A 19801-nucleotide genomic window follows, 5' to 3' on the forward strand; every position below is an offset into this window, starting at 1 on the left:
AGAGGGTCAGGAGTGATTTGTGACAGACGAGTACCAGTAAGAGTGAAAGGGAAAGTCTACAAGAGGGTAGTGAGACCAACTATGTTATATGGGTTGGAGACAGTGGCATTGACAAAAAGGCAAGAGTTAGAGCTGGATGTGGCAGAGTTAAAGATGTTAAGATTTGCACTGGCTGTGACGAGGGTGGACAGGATTAGGAATAAGTATATTAGAGGGTCAGCCCAGGTTGGAAGTTTTGAAAACAAAGCCACAGAGGCAAGATTACATTGGTTTGGACATGTGCTGAGGAGGGATGCTGAGTATATTGGGAAAAAGATGCTAAGGGTGAAGCTACCAGGTAACAGGAAAAGAGGAAGGCCTAAGATAAGGTTTATGGATGTGGTGAGACAGGACATGCAGGTGGTTGGTGTAACAGAGCAAGATGCAGAGGACAGGAAGAAATGGAAACAGATGATCCACTGTGGTGACCCCTAATGGGAACAGCCAAAAGAAGATGATGACAATCAGGAAGGTGTATCAAAGAACACATGCATGTTTTGTGTGCAAGGGGTCTATGATGTGAAATCAGCCCAAAGGTAATCTTTATCCTCCATTGGCCAGATGCATTTTCTTTGCATGTGAGTTTCAATGTTGTTTCAATGAATGTGAGTTTCAAGGGCAGAAATGTTTTAATGCTAAGTCTATTTTCATTGTGAGACTGTATTGCTTTGTTTAGCAGATGTCTATTAATGTTTGTGCTATAAAATATAAAATAAAAGTTTTAAATGAAATCCATATAATCATTGTCAAAGTAAAGCAGTATGCACATTACAGTGTTTATGGTAAATGGGGTGAAATAGTCAAATAATGGGACACTGGAATGGCTGCAGGGGGGAGAGGGCTTTGTATGTGGGAACCTCATTTGACCATGATTTTGTGAGGACTGAAGGGGAAGGGTGGCAAACTCAAAGACAGCCCTGGGCAGCACAAACTCTAGCTATGCCAATGATCAGTAGGCCATGGAGAATGACTTTTGGAGGTCCTAGCAAATTATAATATTCTTTTGCTAAGATTAGAATAGTGCCTACCATTAAATGCCCTTCTTATACCACAAAACCCAAATACTACAAGTCACCAAAAACAAAATCCTAAGGTTCATCATCTTCTCCCTTCCCAGTGAACATCATTGCTACACATTTCAAAAAAATGGTTACCATTTACCACAGGGTTTGGGGCCATATTTTGGCTGTCTGTTCTTCAGTTTGCATTTGAAAGTCGGTATCCCACAATTTCATTGGTGTGGGTGGGGTTACATAATTATGTATTCAAATTTTATGTTAATCAGCGTACAGATTTGTACCTATTTTTCATGGACCTTTGTCCAGATTTTTGATGTTTCCAGGTTGAGAGGTATAATAAGGGGTCATAATGGATTAAGTTCAAATGGGTCACACACAACAGATGAATGACTAACTGAAGGAAGAAACCATGTATAAAAATAAATAAGTGAACTAGTAACCCATTTTGGAAATGGCTGCTTTTATTATTATGTATTCCAATGCATATCATCCCAACACTTAGGGAATGACTACTTTTCATTGTTGTATATTCAGATGCATGCATTTAGTCTTGTACATAATCTGATTTTGTGTACTTCTTGTATGTATCTACTCTGTCTATAAGTATGTTCTGTTTTCCTTTACTTATACTGTGATAAAATTCAACCTGGTAAACAAACATAAATAAATAAAAACTACAAAAAAGACATATTTAAATAAAAACAGTAGGCAGCATGAGAGCCATATCTCTCAAACTCTTGCTGCAAGAATTCTGGGAGAAAGACAAAACTGGTGGGGGGGAGTGGTAAAAGCCCAAAATCTGGGACAGTTTTAAATATTGCTCATATGAGCTTCTAACATTGTTAAAATAACACGTTTTGCATTAGCATGTATTTTCTAAAGGATATAAAGTCTGAAGCTGAAATGTTTGACATTACTGAGTGATTTCTATCTTCAATAATTTGCCAGAAAACCACAAAATTGATAAAGAACAGACTAAAAACAAGAGGCAAAATAGGGACATTTTGCAAATGTCTGGACACTTGACAGCCATGATGGCTCAGTGCTGATAACGCTGCCTTACAGCTCAGGGCCTGGGAACCAGGATAACTCTGCCTTAACAGCTCAGGGCCCAGGAACCAGTTCTGACTTCATTAGACTGTGTGGAATTTGGAAGCTGACTCCATGTCTGTGTGGTTTCATTTCATCCAACCTCCTAAAAATTAGCTATTCTGAAATGTTATGAAATTATTTACTCATGCACATGTGCGCACACACACACACACACACACACACACACACACACACACACACACACACACGGGTTCAGGCGCCTAGGCAGCGAGACATTTCCCTGTGGAACATTTGACTGTGGACACATGCCTGAAATGACATTCAGCTGCAGAGAAATATGGCTGTTTGCAAATTCCCTGTGGGCAAAGAGAAGCATATGCTGACATGCCCACAACTTCAGTAACCAAATGCACAGGGGGAAAACAATGTCCATGGTCCCCAACGGAACATGAACAGCAGGCAATATGGCAGGCATCAACAGCAGGCTGGCCAGAGGGCATGTCACTGGCAGTACAAATGCAGTGCACAATGGGCAGTGCCTTTATAACTGGAGTGTGTGGACCAATACCCCCTTCACAGTGTCTAGGGAACATTACCTAAAACACATACTGGAGCATAAATGTGACTACAGTATCCTGCATGATTTCCTCCATGCTGTAGCACACTTCTACATGTTGTAGCTACATAAGTATGTACTGTACACTGAGCATAACACTCATTACTTCTTCTGCCACCATTCATTTGGTTATTAAAGCTGTGAGCATGGCAGGGTGTGCTTCTCTTTGCCCACAGGGAATTTGCAAACGGCCATATTTCTCTGCAGCTGAATGTCACTTCAGCCATGTGTCCCCAGTCAAATGTACCATAGGGAAATGCCTCGCTGCCTAGGCGCCTGAACCCCCCACACACACACACACACACACAGACATTGCATTTACATATATGGTTATACAATGATTGGTCATCATGTTACTTGGCTGCCACAAAATATCAACCAAATGTGTCGACCAAGCATTACATTGCTAATAAAAAACATTGCCATACAGTACATTGACAAAGGAAACAAATTTCCTTTTTCAATGCACTATCCAAAACCTGACCACATATAACTCAAATTTGTCTGAATAGTGCTAGTGTTATGGGATTTTTTATTTTTTTTTATTTACATTAGGGTTAGGGTTAGCATGCATGACGAAGGTGGGCAGGGGCTTCTCTAAGTGAGTGGGACTGGCTGGATCTAAAGATGACTATGCCATCAGTATATAATTAGCTGATGGAAGTCACAAGGAAGTTTACTGATGAAAACAGAGGAGAATAAGGGTGCATTTGTTGAGAGGGGCAGAGCTGGAAAAGGAGGGCCCCATTCTCTCTCTCTAAATGTCTGCTAACTATAAAGTCTATCAACCATAGAACTGTGTCAGTACTTTCAAGTAGCTTATAAAAAAACAATGAGAGGTCTATGAAATCAAAAGCTTTAGTGAGGTCTATGAAAATTGCCCTAGTAAGGTTGTCTTTCGCCATATTAAGCAATATTTTGTCAGTGAGAGTTCAGAGGGTAGTCATGGTGCAACAACTACCCAGAAACTGTGTTGTGTTTTGCTGAGAAGATGGTACTGTTGTATGGAGTCAGTTAATTGCACATAGCTGATGTTTTGATTTTTTTCCCATGGATGGGTAATATGGAGATTAGTGGGAAGTGGATGGATCCATTGTATTTAAATTTTTAGGGAGTTTTAATTAGAATGATTTTCCTGATGCTGGCCATTGTGTTGTTGGTTAGATAGAGATTGTAGATGTGATTAAGGAGGACAGTATGGCAGTCATTACATAATAATAAGAATAATGAAAAGAGGTTCTCTGAACCAGAAGTAGAATCTATGGGGATTTGGGGTCAGCTGACTTTTGACTTCCTTAGTTTTTATTCTCCTGAAATAGAAGGAGGGTATGATTAGAGGGTGCATTGGTAGCTTTAGGTTTGAATTGAATGTTGATGTTGAGACTTGTGGAAGAGTGCTAAATTCCTTAAGGAAATCAGAGATGGAGAATTTGGAGTTAGACCTGAGAGCAATATTTAAAGATGAGTAGTTAGAGGACTGATTTCTGATTAGTAAGTTTATTTTTTCCAGTAGTTTTGGGGTTTATGTAGGAGGGAATTTGGTTTGGTTTTGTAGTATTTGGATTTTTGCCTCCTGACTGCTTCATAGGATAGATTATGTATTCCAGTGAAGGAGAGTGGGCTGGGGTTCTGTTTCTAATTATGCCAAGCGTGATATTGAATATGTAGGAGCAGCTTAAGTTTGTTTGTTTTTGTTTATCTGTAATAGTCTTTTTAAAGGGGGACGGTCTTTCCTGAAGTAGGAGGAAAGTCTGGTTCAAGTTGAAAGCAGCTTTATTGGAGTCTTCTAACTATAGAAGGAACCAGTCAAGGGTTGAAAGACGATGCTTAAAATTGTGAGTGTTGCTGGGGGATTTTGGCTTGAATATGACAAGGATGGAGGATTGTTTGAAAGATTAGTTGCTCAATGAAAACAAGATAGGGCAGTGGCTACTGAACGTGGGTGGATGAATGGTGCGACTAGAAATAGTGGCAGGATTGTTGGAGATTACAAGATCAAGGAGAGAATGCAGGGTTGGTTGAGTGGGCTGCGTGGTCAGTTGGCAGAGGCTAAGGTCAGCAAATCCCCCAAAATGATTAAGATGAGCTTTGCAGGACTGGCTGCCAGAATATTATGTACGAGGACACTAAATTTGGTAAGGGAGCTGGGACATGAAATGTAGGCAGAAGCAACAAGGAGAGAATGTTTAACAGCAGTGAGAATTTAAGGAGTCAACAGTTTGGTTCTGTGTCTGAGGAGGCAAAGGCTTGTGCAATGTCAGTGGGGTCTATATTATAAGATCGACGTTTGAAAACATCGAACAACATATGGTCGACACCATATGGTCGATGTCTTCAAACACTGACCTTATAAAAAGACAAAAAAGAAAAAAGTACCCTAACAGATTTAAGCAGAGGGGGCAAGCCCCCCTTCACCCCCCACTACTTAAATATACCAACTCTGAGACCACACTACATTGCAGTAAATGGAAATCTCCCCTTATGGAGATTTCCGTTTACACGCTGGAGATTCTAAGCATTCGATATTCTTGTGTCGACAATGTCAAATTCGACATTGTTGGCTTTCGAGAATATAATATAGACCCTGTCAGTGAAGATGAGGCATGATTTATAGAGTACAACGACACTGCCTAATGTTTTAATCACTTCATATTATCCATACTACATCATGACACAAAAATAAAAATAAACATTATTATACCATACGTAACATGCTTGCTCAGTACCATGCAACAAAGTTCAGATGTATAGAAAATTATTTAAAAACAAGCTTTTTCTTAGGTTCATAGGTAGGTACTAAGCTATTGGCCCTAGGGCCTATATAAGCCTAGCCAAAAAGGTATCCTGGCTTTCGCCACCCAAGAAAATAATTTTCCTGTGCCCATGTCAAGCAGAGCCACAGAGGTGATCCCCGGGGTGAATTTCCTATTTCCCATCCAATCATCAAGATTTTTCTTGAAGAGTGCTAATGAGGAGCTTTGTTTGATATAGATAGGTAGTTTGTTCCAGAGTATGGGAAGTCTCTGGGACAGGAATCTATCCTTCCAGCATGTTCTGTTTATTGTGGTGACAAGGTTTAGGTCCCTAGAGCGTGTAGCTCGGAGGGATTGGGATTTCTTTAAATGGAGCATGTCCAACAGCACTGGGTTTGACACAGCTTTGTATGTTAGGTAGAGATTGCCTCTGAGTAGGTGATATGCGACGGAGTAAAGCTGGAGTTTTTTTTGAGACGTTCTGCATAGGGCATCTGTTTGAAGCCGGTAATCCTCTTTGTGAGGTATTTCTGCAGCCTTTCCAGTTGTTGTAGATGTCTTGTGAGGTACATACCAAAAGGGGCATTGTACTCTATAATGGGTCTAATGAGTGATGAGTAGAGGGGAACAATGACTTCTTTTTTCCTCGATGAGGAACCTTTTGTGATGAGGTGTGCCACGTAGAAGGGTTTCCTGACTACTGTGGCAATGTGATTATCAAAGGAGAGACTACTGTTCACCTGTGTCCCAAGATCTCTTATCACACTTTCGGTGCTAAATAGACTACCACCTATGTGGTAGCTCATGGGTACAGAGTTTTTACCAAAGGGGATGACAATGCACTTTTTTGCATTGAGCTTGAGGCCATGACTTTGACACCGGGCATCTGTGTCAGTGAGGCTCTTTTGTAGGATGTCCACATCGTTAGGAGTTTTGATTATTACTCCTAGTTTGCAGTCATCTGCGAACTTCATTAGCCAAAGACCTTCCGTGTTAGCCAGTACTTCAGAAAAGTAGATACCAAACAGGGGAAGAACCAGGACTGAACCCTGTGGTACTCCATTTGTCACTGATCTGAAGTCAGATTTGGAGTCTGCTACTTTCACAGTGTGGGTTCTGTCAATGAGCCAATTGGCAACCCATCTTGTGACATAGGGATTTATACCTAGTTTAGCGATTTTATTTATAATTCCAGAGTGGGGGATGGAGTCAAAAGCCTTGGAGAGATGTAGATAGGCTGTGTGAACCACCTTACCCTTGTCTACGGCTTTGGTGACTGCTTCAAAGAAGTCTATCAGGTTTTGAAGACATGATCTGCCTTTTACAAACCTGAACTGGGTGGTATCCAGAGTTTGGAGATTACCAATGTCTTTGTTTATAAGTTCCATGATGATACATTCCATGGCCTTGCAGATCAGGCTCGTTAGGCTAATGGGGCGTTAGTTCCCAGGGTCTTTGGTAGCTTCTCCTTAGTGGAGTGGGATGATTGTCGCTGTGCGCCATTCAGTGGGCACAAAGCCTGAGATGAGGCTATGACTGAACATGGTGCTTAGGTGGGGTGCCAGTTCATTCTGTAGTTCATGTAGAACGCAGCCTGGGATGTTGTCAGGTCCCATGGATGCTGTGTTCTTGGCTTTGGAGAGTGTGGTTTTTACCTGTGCAGCTGTGATTACAGGAACTTTGCATTCTTCCGGTATAGAGATGGGGCCTTTAGGGGATTGAGGGGAGTAAAGTTAGCACTGAATCTATCTGCCAGGATGTTAGCAATATCAGTTGGTTCTGTATATTTAGTGCCATTGTGCTGTAACTCGGAGCAGAACTGAGTGTTGCCACTAAGATTATTGACATAGCTATAGAATGCTTTGTGGTTGTCTTTAGAATCAGTGGCGATTTTGTTTTTGTAACTAGCTTTGGAGGATTTTATGAGGGATCTCAGCTTCTTACTGAGGCTGACCAGGGAGTTCCTCCAATCATGGGATTTTACTCTTTTTTGCAACAGTTTCTTTCTTCTGTTGTAGAGTTTGTTTATGGCAGGGGACCACCAGATTCGCTTCCTTTTTTTGGAGGATGGCATCTCAGTTCTGTTAGGGATAGCATGATCCATGCACTCATGTAAGTGCTTATAAAGTGCATTTTTGTAGGATTCAGCAATCGTACCTCTATTGTCCATCTGCATGGGTGTCGTGAAGTTTGCCACTTCTGTTTTAAGAAATGTGAAGTTGGCTTTGGAGAAATATTTTAAGGTGGTTTCCCTAATGAGGGGTGGGGACGGGATGTGGATGTCTAGGTCGATTAGCTTGTGGACAGATTTGACCAACAAGGAATTGACCTCTGGTGCGGAACTCCGGTCGCCCATGTTGGTAATGACCAGGTCTAGGATACTGCTCCCCTTGGTGGGGGTGTGGATAAGTTGATCCAAAGCATTGAAATTTATGAATTCCAGAAAACTGTGAGCAAAAGAGTTGGTACATGAGTAGTTTTCCCAGTTAATTTTGGGGTAGTTGAAATCGCCCATTATTACAGTGTTGGCTTGTACCCTAATATTTTCCAGTGTATCAAGAAATGAGGAGTGGGAATCCTGGGGCATGGTGGGGGATCTGCAGCAAGTTACAATTTGGATTGTGGTCTTGCCCAGAGTTAGTTGCACTTGGATAATCTCAGATGCATTATGCTGAGCAACTAGCCTGGAGGTGTGGATATCCTTAATGAATATGGATATGCCTTCGCCTTTATTGTTTCGGTCCAGGTTAGGTGGCCGAAAAGTGTGGTATGAATTATTGCCTGGTAATGCCGGGTGCTCTCTGGAGCCTTAAACCAGGCCTCTGTCACTGCACAGATGTCGATGTTCTCCATTTTAAGGAGTGCCTCGAGTGAATGCATTTTGAGGTTTAGACTTCTAGCATTGAGTAGCATTACCCTCAGATTTTCCTTGCTTGTACCTGTTACGGTGGTGAATTTATCACTTGAACCTTGCCTAAAAAAGGCACTATATGGGGTGGCAAGAGCCTTAGCCAGTATTCGGAATCCCAAGGGTGACAGGTGCAGGTTATCTCTGGCAAAGCATTGTGGTCTGTCGATCATGTCATCCCTGGCAGACAGATACTGGATCCCCTTAGAATGACACCAGAAGCTTAGCCAATTGTTGAAGTCAATAATTTTGTCCTTGTACTGTGGTATCATTCTGGGTGATGGCAGGATGCTACTCAGGGCTAGGGTCATACCTTCCTGGGCTACAAGATTGGAGAGCTCCTCTATGTCTCTTTTCATGTAGTCCAGGGAGGTATGTCTCAGGTCATTCACACCAACATGGACAATGACAGAGTCATATTTGTACTTGTTGAGGAGTGACCTGAATGTGTGCATTATGTGGCAAATCCTGGCACCCGACAGGCAGCTGACAGTAACTTTCTCCTTATTTAGCCTGGTGAGTGGAACATCAGTGTGCCTGACTATAGAGTCACCTATGACTAGAGTATTGGGTACGTTGTTTTGCCTTATGAGCTGTGGTTGAGTGGCACACTGAGTTTGTGGTCTATGGGCCATTTGGGTTGTGTTGGGGGTGTGGAGGTTGCTTGCGTTTCTGCTTTGGAGGTCTCTATTACTTGAGCAGATTTTTATAGAGATCCTCCGTGAATGTAAGTGTGTGTTTTGTTTTGGTGGTGTAGGTTTTGAGGGACTATGTGATGAGTGTCTTGTGGTGCAAGTGTTTACCTTCTCCTCTTGACTGTCTAGTCCAGTCTTGGGTGAAGAGATTTTATTTCACTTTATTAGATAAGTGCATTCTTCATTTGATTTTTTGAATTTATCACATCTGCCAAATATTCAGAGTGCCAGGTCTTCACTGTTTATACATGACTGGGTTTTAAAGTTCTTTGTTAAAAGTTGTTCTCAGTAATACTGCCGCATGGTTGGTATACAACCTCCAAATAAATGATGTATCCATTGAACAATCCATTCATCAATCTTTCCAGGTTCACAAGTCATGTCCAACTTCTAAAGTAACTCCATGAACACCTTCTGCCGTCCATGGAGTTTACTAGCAAGGAGGTGGGGGGAATCACTCACACACATGGAGAACTGAAAGATACCATTCAACCTACTACATGTCATTGGAGGCAGGAGAAAACTGTATTACCTGGAGAAAACCCAAGTAAACACAAGAAAGATGTGCAGACTGCACAAAAAAGGAACCCTAGTTGATAAGTGAACCATTGAACTTCTTGCTGTGAGACAACAATGCTAACCACTGTACCACCGTGCTGCCCAAATGATGTATCTGGTACTATCAAAGCATACTCCATAAAAGTTTTAAACTCCACCTCCAAATGCACACAGGAATAGCTTCCACCAAATTCATAATGGAAATCAGTAGAAAGTGATTTGTGGCATTGCAGTTACACCCCATGCGTAACCCTGAAATGTCTGTAAGCTAACATGGTGCTTAGCATGAGCCCTTACCAATTAAACATCCATTGCAGAAATCTATGCATTGCATTTATTACAGGCTGCACACTATAATTTGCTGTTTAAAAAACTGCTCATAATGTTTTTAATAACCCAACACTGTTTAGGTTATGCTGCAAAATACAATGACTACACAAGGTTTCCTTGTTTGTACTGGAAAATGTTCATATCATTTTACACTCTCAGTAAATCTTCTTAAAATAAATGAGGAAAATTATGATATACTGAAATGGTTATGTATTTATGAGACATATTTTTTTTCAAATTATTTTTAGAAGATACTTCCTTAAACCTGTCTGGATGCTATGACTGAATTTGTCATTCAAGCTTGCAATTTCTAGTGTGTGACTCAGCAAAAAAAGTTAGCAGGTATTTTTTGAAAACATTATTTTTATTATTCTTAACAGCCAATAATAACATAGCTGTTCTTATCAGCCACAATACATATACGCACAGTGTCCTGTGCTACATAATACAAAGCATTAAATCCTGCACCATTTGACTTACTATATTACTAGTTTGTAGCTCTTCTTTTTCCTTTTTTTGGGACCTCTTCTTTGAATGTTGACCTTCAGATTCCTCCACAGACTGACAGTATTGGATTCGTAGATTCTTGGGGGTAAATGTTAGTACTACAGCTGAAGGCAGACATTTTAATATACAGAAGGGTGAATGAATTTGGAAAGGCAAATAACCGTCCCTGATACTGCATTCACACTTATGTGCATGTGACTAATAGGTGTGTGCTCCATCCCTACCACTGAAACTAAATAGTATGCTCAGGGCTGTGATACCCCCCCCCCACCGTGATTCAACTAGAGGGTGTCCAAATTAAAATGTTGCCCTAAGATAGAGAAGCTGGCATTGGCTCATGAATGTTCCCTTTCCCATGTGGATCCTTAGCACCTGAACTGCATGTCCGTTTCAGGATATGGGCAGTACTAAAGTTTTAAATTCTTAATTAAAGAATAATTTTTCTGAAGAACCTTAAAATACACTTTGCTGCCAACAAGTATGTTGACATCCATGCATACATTTATGGAAACTTGTAGTTTGCTGCATCTATACTGATTTGCATGAATAAATGTTGGTGACAGTAAACAAATATCTTCTGTTTGATGTGACCATAAGAATGATCATGACACTTTGGACAGTCTATTTTCACTGACTCTTACTGACATACAATATTCACAGTTGCAAAATACCAACTACCAAGTTCAGATGCAATCATCTAATGAGGACTGTAATGACAGAATGTTAAAGAATGCTAACAGGTATAGATATTTTACATAATTCCTTTAAGAAATGATTACACCTAACATAATTCTTCTTAAAGTCATACATCATAGTAGCAGCCAACGTCATGCAGCAGAAGACATCTCTGTATGAGGCACACATCTTTCAGGGCTGTGATCTTTAAGGAGCTGAGATGAAAAGCAGTTCAGGAAGACATAACATGTAAATAAATGCTGCACTTATTTAAATAGAATATACTTACACGGTGGGAATATACTCGCCAGGAAAGGCATTTGTAGTGTAACTGATTAGAAGGCAAGTTTTACCTACGGCTCTGTAAACAAAAGAAATAAAAATTAGTTCCAGTGGAATAAAGACATGAACAGACTGACACCATATGTCTCAATATAGAATGCATAGAAGCAGAAAGAGAAATCAGTGCAAATCATTCATTTCAATTAAAGGGGAAAAAAATTAAATATCAAACAGCTGAAGGTCTTACTTGATTCATATACGGCCATAAAAGGTGATAGAGCTCAGAAACATAATAACAGGTACTTTGTCGATTTCACTACTTAATGTAATATTTTAAATCACAAGCAAAATTGGTCTTACCTTGTCTTTCATGCTGAGAGACTCCTTACATATATATATATATATATATATATATATATATATATATATATATATATATATTTATTATTATACCATTCTTTCTGCACTATTCTTCCACTGTTTTACAAGAGTTTAGCAAACTAATCTTATCTCAATTAAAATTCCCTTTTTTGTATACCTGTCTGCATTTCCTTCATATCACATATATATATATATATATATATATATATATATATATATATATGTGTGTGTGTGTGTGTGTGTGTGTGTGTAAAATATCCAAGCATATCCTGAATTTCTTCTTCCTTTTTCACTTTAATGAGTATTAGTGTAAGGCACCACTCTCATCATGTGATCTCCTGATGTAGCTTAGGTGGCTGCATTTAATGCATCAGAGAATTCTTGATTTATCCCCCCAAATTTACTTTGCAATTCTTATTCCTGCACATAGTACTGCTGTCTCAAACCATCAGTAAAATCCTTCGTATATTATTATAGTTTTTGTTGCTTTTATTCACCTCGTTAGTTAAGCAGATTCTCTTTACCCTTTTCATTATCTGTTTTTTTTTTCCAAATATAACATTACCTCTCTACTTTAATTATGCGACTCTTAGTACAAGACCTGAAATTACAAAAAAAAAAAAAAAAAATCACTGCAGAAATGCAATGTAACAGTAAATGTCGAACATTATTGCTCTCCTTTAAAAATATCATAACATGGGTCCCCTTTGAAACATTGACTTACCAGAACATCGACATTCAAAACAGCGAGACCACAACACTAAAGCTTCATAAAGCCGAACTTGCAGAATGTCACAATTTAACTCCGGGAAAATCATCATTGGACCACCATGGTGACCTTTGCCCTGTTTTCCACTGTAGTGCGATATCATAGCTGGTATGTTTAGTTAGCGGGGGTGGGGAGACGAAGCCCCCCATATTGGTGGTATTAGGCTGCTTCCATTCGTATTAAAGTTATTGGTGTCCCAGCGGTGATTTTCCCGGTGTTAAATTGCGATGTTCCAGGAGTTCGGCTTTATGAAGTTTCAGCATTGTGGTCTCGCTGTTTTGAATGTCCACGTTCTGGTAAGTTGACGTTTCAAAGTAGACCCAATAACATACCTCATCTCATGTCGGTTTCCGGACATGGGAATTACCATATTTTTAAATTATGAATTAAAGAATGACTTTTCTGAAGAACCTTAAATACTTTGTGCACGTTGTTTTTTGTAGGAGACAAGCTCCCTGCTTCCCATTGAGGTAGGGGAACACTCCACAACACCCAAACAAACACACACACACACACACACACATATATATATATATATATATATATATATATATATATATATATATATATATGTACACAACAACTTCAAGATGATTGTATCTTGGAGAAAAGGGAATAGTTCAGAAAACAGCAATCTCTGACTTTGCGTACGTAACTCTGCATTTTTGCTCATTTGGTCTCAATATTCCAGGACTCATGTTAACCAGACATGGAATAGCAAATGATTACCTATAATATCACATTCTGTGACCATGTATCATGTATTGTTTCAAGAATATCATACCCAAAATACTGCACTCTCCAGGCCTTAATGTGTTATCACAGTTAAAAGGTTTCTGAGAAATTATGTCATACACAAGAAAAATTAAATCAAACATGGAATTAAGACTGGAAAGAATAGCCAATGGTGATATTTTAAGAATGCTACGCTATTAATAATTGGATGTAATCACTGAATGTATGACATAAGGTTGCTTTATTAGTATTCCTTAAATATATAATTATAAAATGATTTTATCAGCAAACATTGTCAAAATACCAGATGCACCATTTATGGAGACTGCAAATTTGACTCTCAACCTCTTAGCACAAGAAATCTGGACAAAGCCTAAAATAATGGGAAGAAAAAAGGCCCCAAAATAGGGGCAGATTTCAATTATTGCTCTTATAAACTTAGAAAGTTGGTAAAAATAATAATATTTGTGTTAATTTGCATTTTCTGAAGGATAACAACTCTGAAGCTCAAATTTATTTATTTATTTTATTTGTTTTACATTTGTTTACCAGGATAGTCCGACTGGTTTTATGTCCATTTTCAGAGGAGGCCCGGGGAGAAAAGCTCCAAAAAGACATTCAACAAAGTGTTACATTTTTACAATTTAAAACACAAAATAAAACACAAATAAAAGGATTTTTACACAGATGTAAACAAACACAACAAACAGATATACACAAACAAATTATTACATTTTTATTCAGACAGAAAATTCTAGACAGTGTTTTTAAGAATGATAGGGTACTGAATGCCTAGTAGGCTAATCTGGTAGTAGATCCAAGGTGATCATAGGATTTATAAGTTATAAAGTGTAGGCAAAAGTCCTCCATGTGCACACAAGTGATGGTTAGAGTTAGTCTGGATTAGGACAAGGACATAGCCATGGTTTTTTATAGTACTGAATCAGACTTTTCTTGAACTGAGGTAGAGAGAGTTCAGATGTAAGATTAGCAGGAAGAGAATTCCAAGTATTGCCAACAGAGTTAGCAAATAGAGATTTACCAGCAGTGTTGCTGGATTTGAGAGTTTGGGCTAGTAGTCTTTCAGATGAACGAAGTGCGCTAAGGTCACTGTAGGGGTGATGAGGTTTTTAAGTATGGGTGTATTATATGGTTGGTACAGGATCTTGTGTGCGACTATTAGTTGGTTAAGCTGAAGTAGGTTAGGCAGTTCAAGACATCCTAGTAGCTCTAGGTTATAACAGTGATGAGTTCTGTAGGCTGCATTGGTAGCAAATCTAGTAATGTGATTGTAGCTGCTAGAAAGTTTATTAAGGTCAGTTTTGCTGAGGTTTGTAAATAGAGGGGAAGCACAGAGGAGTGTGGAGAGTAGATGTGTACGTGCAATTACAGTTCTGGCTAATGGCGTTAGGAAGGGCTTGATCTTATATAGTGAGCCAAGTTTTTTATTAACTGTTTTAATAGTTTTATTGATATGCAGATCAAACTTAAGGTTATTATCTATTATAACTCCTAACAGTTTGGTTGAGGAATCTGGGGAAATAATGATGTCGTTGTTGGATTTTAATGTAAAGGTTATTGGGGCAGACTTGTGAGTGGGGGAGAAAAGCAGCAGTTTGGTTTTATTAGGATTTAACATGAGATGACGGTTAAGGAGCCAATTATCAACTGTGTTAAAAGTGTTTTGGGATAGAATCTGCAAATCTGCAAATCTGCAGCTGAAGTGTTGGAGCATACTAAAGTGGAGTCATCCGCATATTGAATGCATGTTGCATTTGGGATGACCTTATGCAAATCATTGATGAAAATGGAAAATAATAGTGGACCTAGTATGGAACCTTGGGGTACTCCGAGGGCGATGAGTAAAAGGATGGATAGTTTACTCTGAAATAGGACAGCCTGTTGTCTACCACTGAGATATGATTGAAACCATTGGATGGCCTGGTCCTCTAGTATGTAAGTAATGTATGTCATTACATAGCGACTTCAGGTTTCAGTGATTTACCAGAAAACCAAAAATGTTATGAGAAGCAGATCAGAAATATGAGGCAAACTCTGGACATTCTGCAAAAATCTGGATAGTTGAAAGGCACAGTATGTTACGATGAAAAATATTACAATACAGTATTTACACTGTTTGGAAAAAATGTTATGCCATATGAAACTTTAAACTGGATGTAAGCTTGCAAACATTTTAATTATTGCTAAACTTTTTTAATTTGATCTATATTTTAACAATGGCATATATTTACAATTATACAATGTATACAATTTATAAAACTGATACAATTTGATCTATATTTTAAAATGTAATATTGTACAATTTTAGACTGCATCCTTTGTGAAACTAAGATGGGTATTTATTTAGCTGTGTCAGTGAAGATAAGCAAAATGCAGTTATTTAAAAATAGTTGAGTAAACCTATGATTAATAAAAATAAAATTAATTTGAGTTGCTCTGACACTGTGTAACCTCAGCATTTATTACATTAATTTTGGTAGTGCAGAGGGTTAAGACCCTTAACTGGATGTACTGGAGACTAGAGTTCTATGATAGGGATCATCCGTTCCCTTAACTAGTTGTCACCATCCACGTCTCACTTAAAAGTGATTTGTAAGCATATACTATACCCCTTAGGTGACTTGCATAAAATAAATATTTAAATAAAAGACAACACAATGAGAAGCTTCCTGCTTTAATTAATTTTGCTGGCTTGCATGCACGTACAAGTGCAACACATTTCTTCAACAAGAGAACAGCTGTAGGATAGCATGCAAATGAGTAACTGATTGGTTGTATGATTTACTGACTGATAAGGGCAATATCAAAGTGTTCCAAGTGCTGGCCAGTACAGCTGATCAACAATGATGTTTTGGCACTATCATGGCAACTACAATCCTAGCTTTAAAGTTTTAATTAGTGTAGAAAGTAATAAACCTGTCCTAGGGATTCACATAACAGTGGGTTTGTCATGTAAACTACAGAACTGCTATGCTGTCTAAATGCAATATGCTAGAATTTATGGCTTTATATGAGTGTACTCAGTAGTAAATCCATCATGATGACAGATACGTATACACTTCAAATGAGCAAAGATGAAATATCACTTGGCAATGCAAAGGTATATATAGTGGGAGCAAGCTTCACTTTTTAAGCTCAAGTCATCCTGCATTCAAATTCAGTTTTTTTTTTGTTTTGTGCAGCTGTTCTGCCACATACTTGGTGTGTGATTTACAGTTAATGCACAAAGTAACCAGGCTAACAGGAAATAAACCAACAGATCCATGTTATCAAGAGTGTGCCTGTATATCTGGCTATTGACCAATCTATCTATCTATCTAAATTAAGTATACATACACTCACACACACACACACACACACACACACACACACACACATATATATATATATATATATATGTATGTATGTGTATATATATATATATATATATATATATATATATATATATATATATATATATATATATATATATACATACACACAGTGGCTATAAAAAAGTTTACACACCCCTGTTAAAATGCCAAGTTTTTGTGATATAAAAAAATTAGACCACAATAAATAATTTCAAATTTTTTCCCACCTTTAATGTGCTTCAACAAAGTATTAGTTTAAGGGTGTGCACACACAACAAAGTATTTGTTTAAGGGTGTGCACACTTATGCAACCAGCTTATTGCATGTTTTTTATTTTTATATTTTTCCCGTAACAGATTTGTTTGTTTTTCAATTGAACTGTACAGGTTATAAGTCACATTAAAGGTGGAAAACGTTTTGAAATGATTTATTGTGGTCTCATTTTTTATATCCCAAAAACTGGCATTTTAACAGGTGTGGGTAAACTTTTTATATCTACTGTATAGATGTATATATATTCACACTATACTTCAAAATATCAGTTAAACAAAACATTAAACAAACATCATTCCAATGTGATCGAAACACAAAATATCAAACAAAAAACTGTTAATAACTGTCTTTCGGCTTTTCCCGGATAGGGGTCGCCACAGCTGAAACTCCGGTCCACTAATGATTGGCAGTGAATTTTTACTGTATCGAGTTGCCAACCCGGCACCCAACCTTCAACGAAGGCACACCCACACACACTTACACCTACCTGCATGTCTTTAAATTCATTAAGTCAATATAAAAGTAAATCCAGTGCTATTTACCCATGTAAATAGAATATCCTATGGCAGTACTTAACTGATTCTAATGCACTACAAAATCAGCTGCACAGCCTATCAAATGCCATATCAGTATTAAACTTAGTGTGATATTGTTGAACTGTACAATATACATCATTGTGTGACACTACCAAAGTTAATTAAGATTGCAGAAAACTCAGATGTGCAATATATGGCATTGTATGTCCATACTACAGCAACTCCATTACAGTTAACTGCAAAGTGTACACCATCTTATATCAAAAATAAGCTCAGTCCTATGCACCACAAATGAACCATACAAAGCAGGTTGTTCCCTGCTAGAACTAACTTGACTACATAACTGAGAGAAACTCATGGCAGCATTAAACTGAATCTAATAAACTAGAAAAAAGTCAACAAAACATACAAATTGTGCAACGGACTCCATCTTGTGGCAGCAGTGTACTTAGTCCAGTGATCTACAAAACTAGACACACAATGTAACATGTGCTGTAACATATTACTACATATCTGGACATCTGAGTGCCATGTACAGCATACTATGGCGATATTTAACCTAATCTGCAGCCTTGATCCAGGCCCAAAAATACTATTCTAAACACAGCAATTCCACTAAACTCCAAAATAACCCTGTCAACAGCCATCTCTAAAACAATGTTCTGGCCTTCACTTCACTTCCATTACAGCAAGCTCAAAACTATTCATAACCAATTTCCAGAATGACTAGAGAACATAATATATTCCACACATAATCACTGAATCCTGGCTCACACAAGATATAAAGGATAATGAAATCTTACAATCTGAATACAGCATTCTAAGACAAGACAGGACTAATATACAAAAATAACTTGAGTATCTTCCTATAGCCACTCAGTCTTCCCCATACCATAATGCCAAAATATTTATGTCCATTCCTAAAATCAATATTCACAAGAACCTATGCATAATCTATGTCTGCATATCCTCTGGGAATAACATAACCATTGCTGAAGAATTTCTCTTCAAGACATCAAACAATATTTCTCAAGAAACCATAACATTAGGAGACATGAATATTGACTGGCAAATTATATATATATATATATATATATATATATATATATATATATATATATATATATATATATATATATATACCAAGCACAATACAATACAAAACTCCACCAAGGTCAAACGCTGCTGAATCAATAAGTAAATATCAAACAAAGCGGCAAAACATAGCTGTAATGCAGGATAGGCAGCAAAGCAGTAGATAATTTCACAATTGTTTAATACATCAGATGAAGCAAGTGTATTTGTGAAAGTGCTAACCTGTATTAAACAATTGTGAAATTATCCACTGCTTTGTCTGCCTATCCTGCATTACAGCTGTGTTCTACTGCTTTGTTTGATATATATATATATATATTTGTTGTTGCTGTCTTTCGGCTTTTACCGGTTAGGGGTTGCCACAGCGGAACTCTGGTCCGCTAATGATTGGCAGTAGATTTTGACGAACGCCAAGGTGCCAGCTTGACGTTCAACCTTCAACGAAGGCACACCCATTTACGCATGTCTTTCGAACACCCACCCAACCAGGGGGAGGACATGCAGACTCCACACAGAAGGCACTCCCCACACTCCAGCCGAGAATCGAACGGGAGAACCTCTTGCTGTGAGGCAACAACGCTACCGCTGCACCACGGATGTATATATATATATATATATATATATATATATATAAAGAAACCATAATATTACGAGATATGAATATTGACAGGAAAACTAATGAAAACCCTATAAATGCCATAAACTTATATAGATTTACCCACCTCAACTCTACTCCTACCAGATACAACAAATCCACTGATAGGAATTACATCTTGGATTGGATACTTACAAATAAATCAGATAAAATAAACTATGCCAATACTATTTCTGACATCCTTGGTGACCACCTGCCTATTCTTGCAATAAGAGAGCACATTCATAACCAAAAACAGCAGTGCTGTAACTTTGCTTGCAATCTCTTCACCTTGAACAAAAACGCTTTCATTACAAACTTATGATTACTAAACTGGACAGTGCTAAACACATTTAACTGAAGCAGTAGTGCTATTTAACCCACATTTCTAAAAACGCTAAATGAGGCTACATCCTAAGGACCAAAATAATTAAATCAAGCCCAGCTTCCTGGCTAACAAAGGAAAGCAAAAAGCTCATGAAAAACAGGGATAAGGTATGGAGAACCTGGAAAAAATCCAATAGTGTGCATTATAAGACTTTTCAAAATGTTGTACTGTCTCATACTTG

At 38.2% G+C, this 19801-nt stretch overlaps 1 protein-coding gene across 1 annotated transcript in view; it reads right to left on the reverse strand.

Moving 5' to 3' along the window:
• Window positions 1-19801, reverse strand: part of LOC122794176 (ras-related C3 botulinum toxin substrate 2) — a 398987-nt gene that overhangs the window by 229472 nt on the left and 149714 nt on the right. The window contains exon 2 of the mRNA XM_044062387.1: window positions 11443-11514. Coding sequence (XP_043918322.1) covers window positions 11443-11514 — 72 coding nt within the window. The remainder of the gene's footprint in view (window positions 1-11442; window positions 11515-19801) is intronic.

The sequence above is a fragment of the Protopterus annectens genome, chromosome 1.part0, assembly GCF_019279795.1.
Source record: "Protopterus annectens isolate FY-2018-M chromosome 1.part0, PAN1.0, whole genome shotgun sequence".
NCBI lineage: Eukaryota > Metazoa > Chordata > Ceratodontiformes > Protopteridae > Protopterus > Protopterus annectens.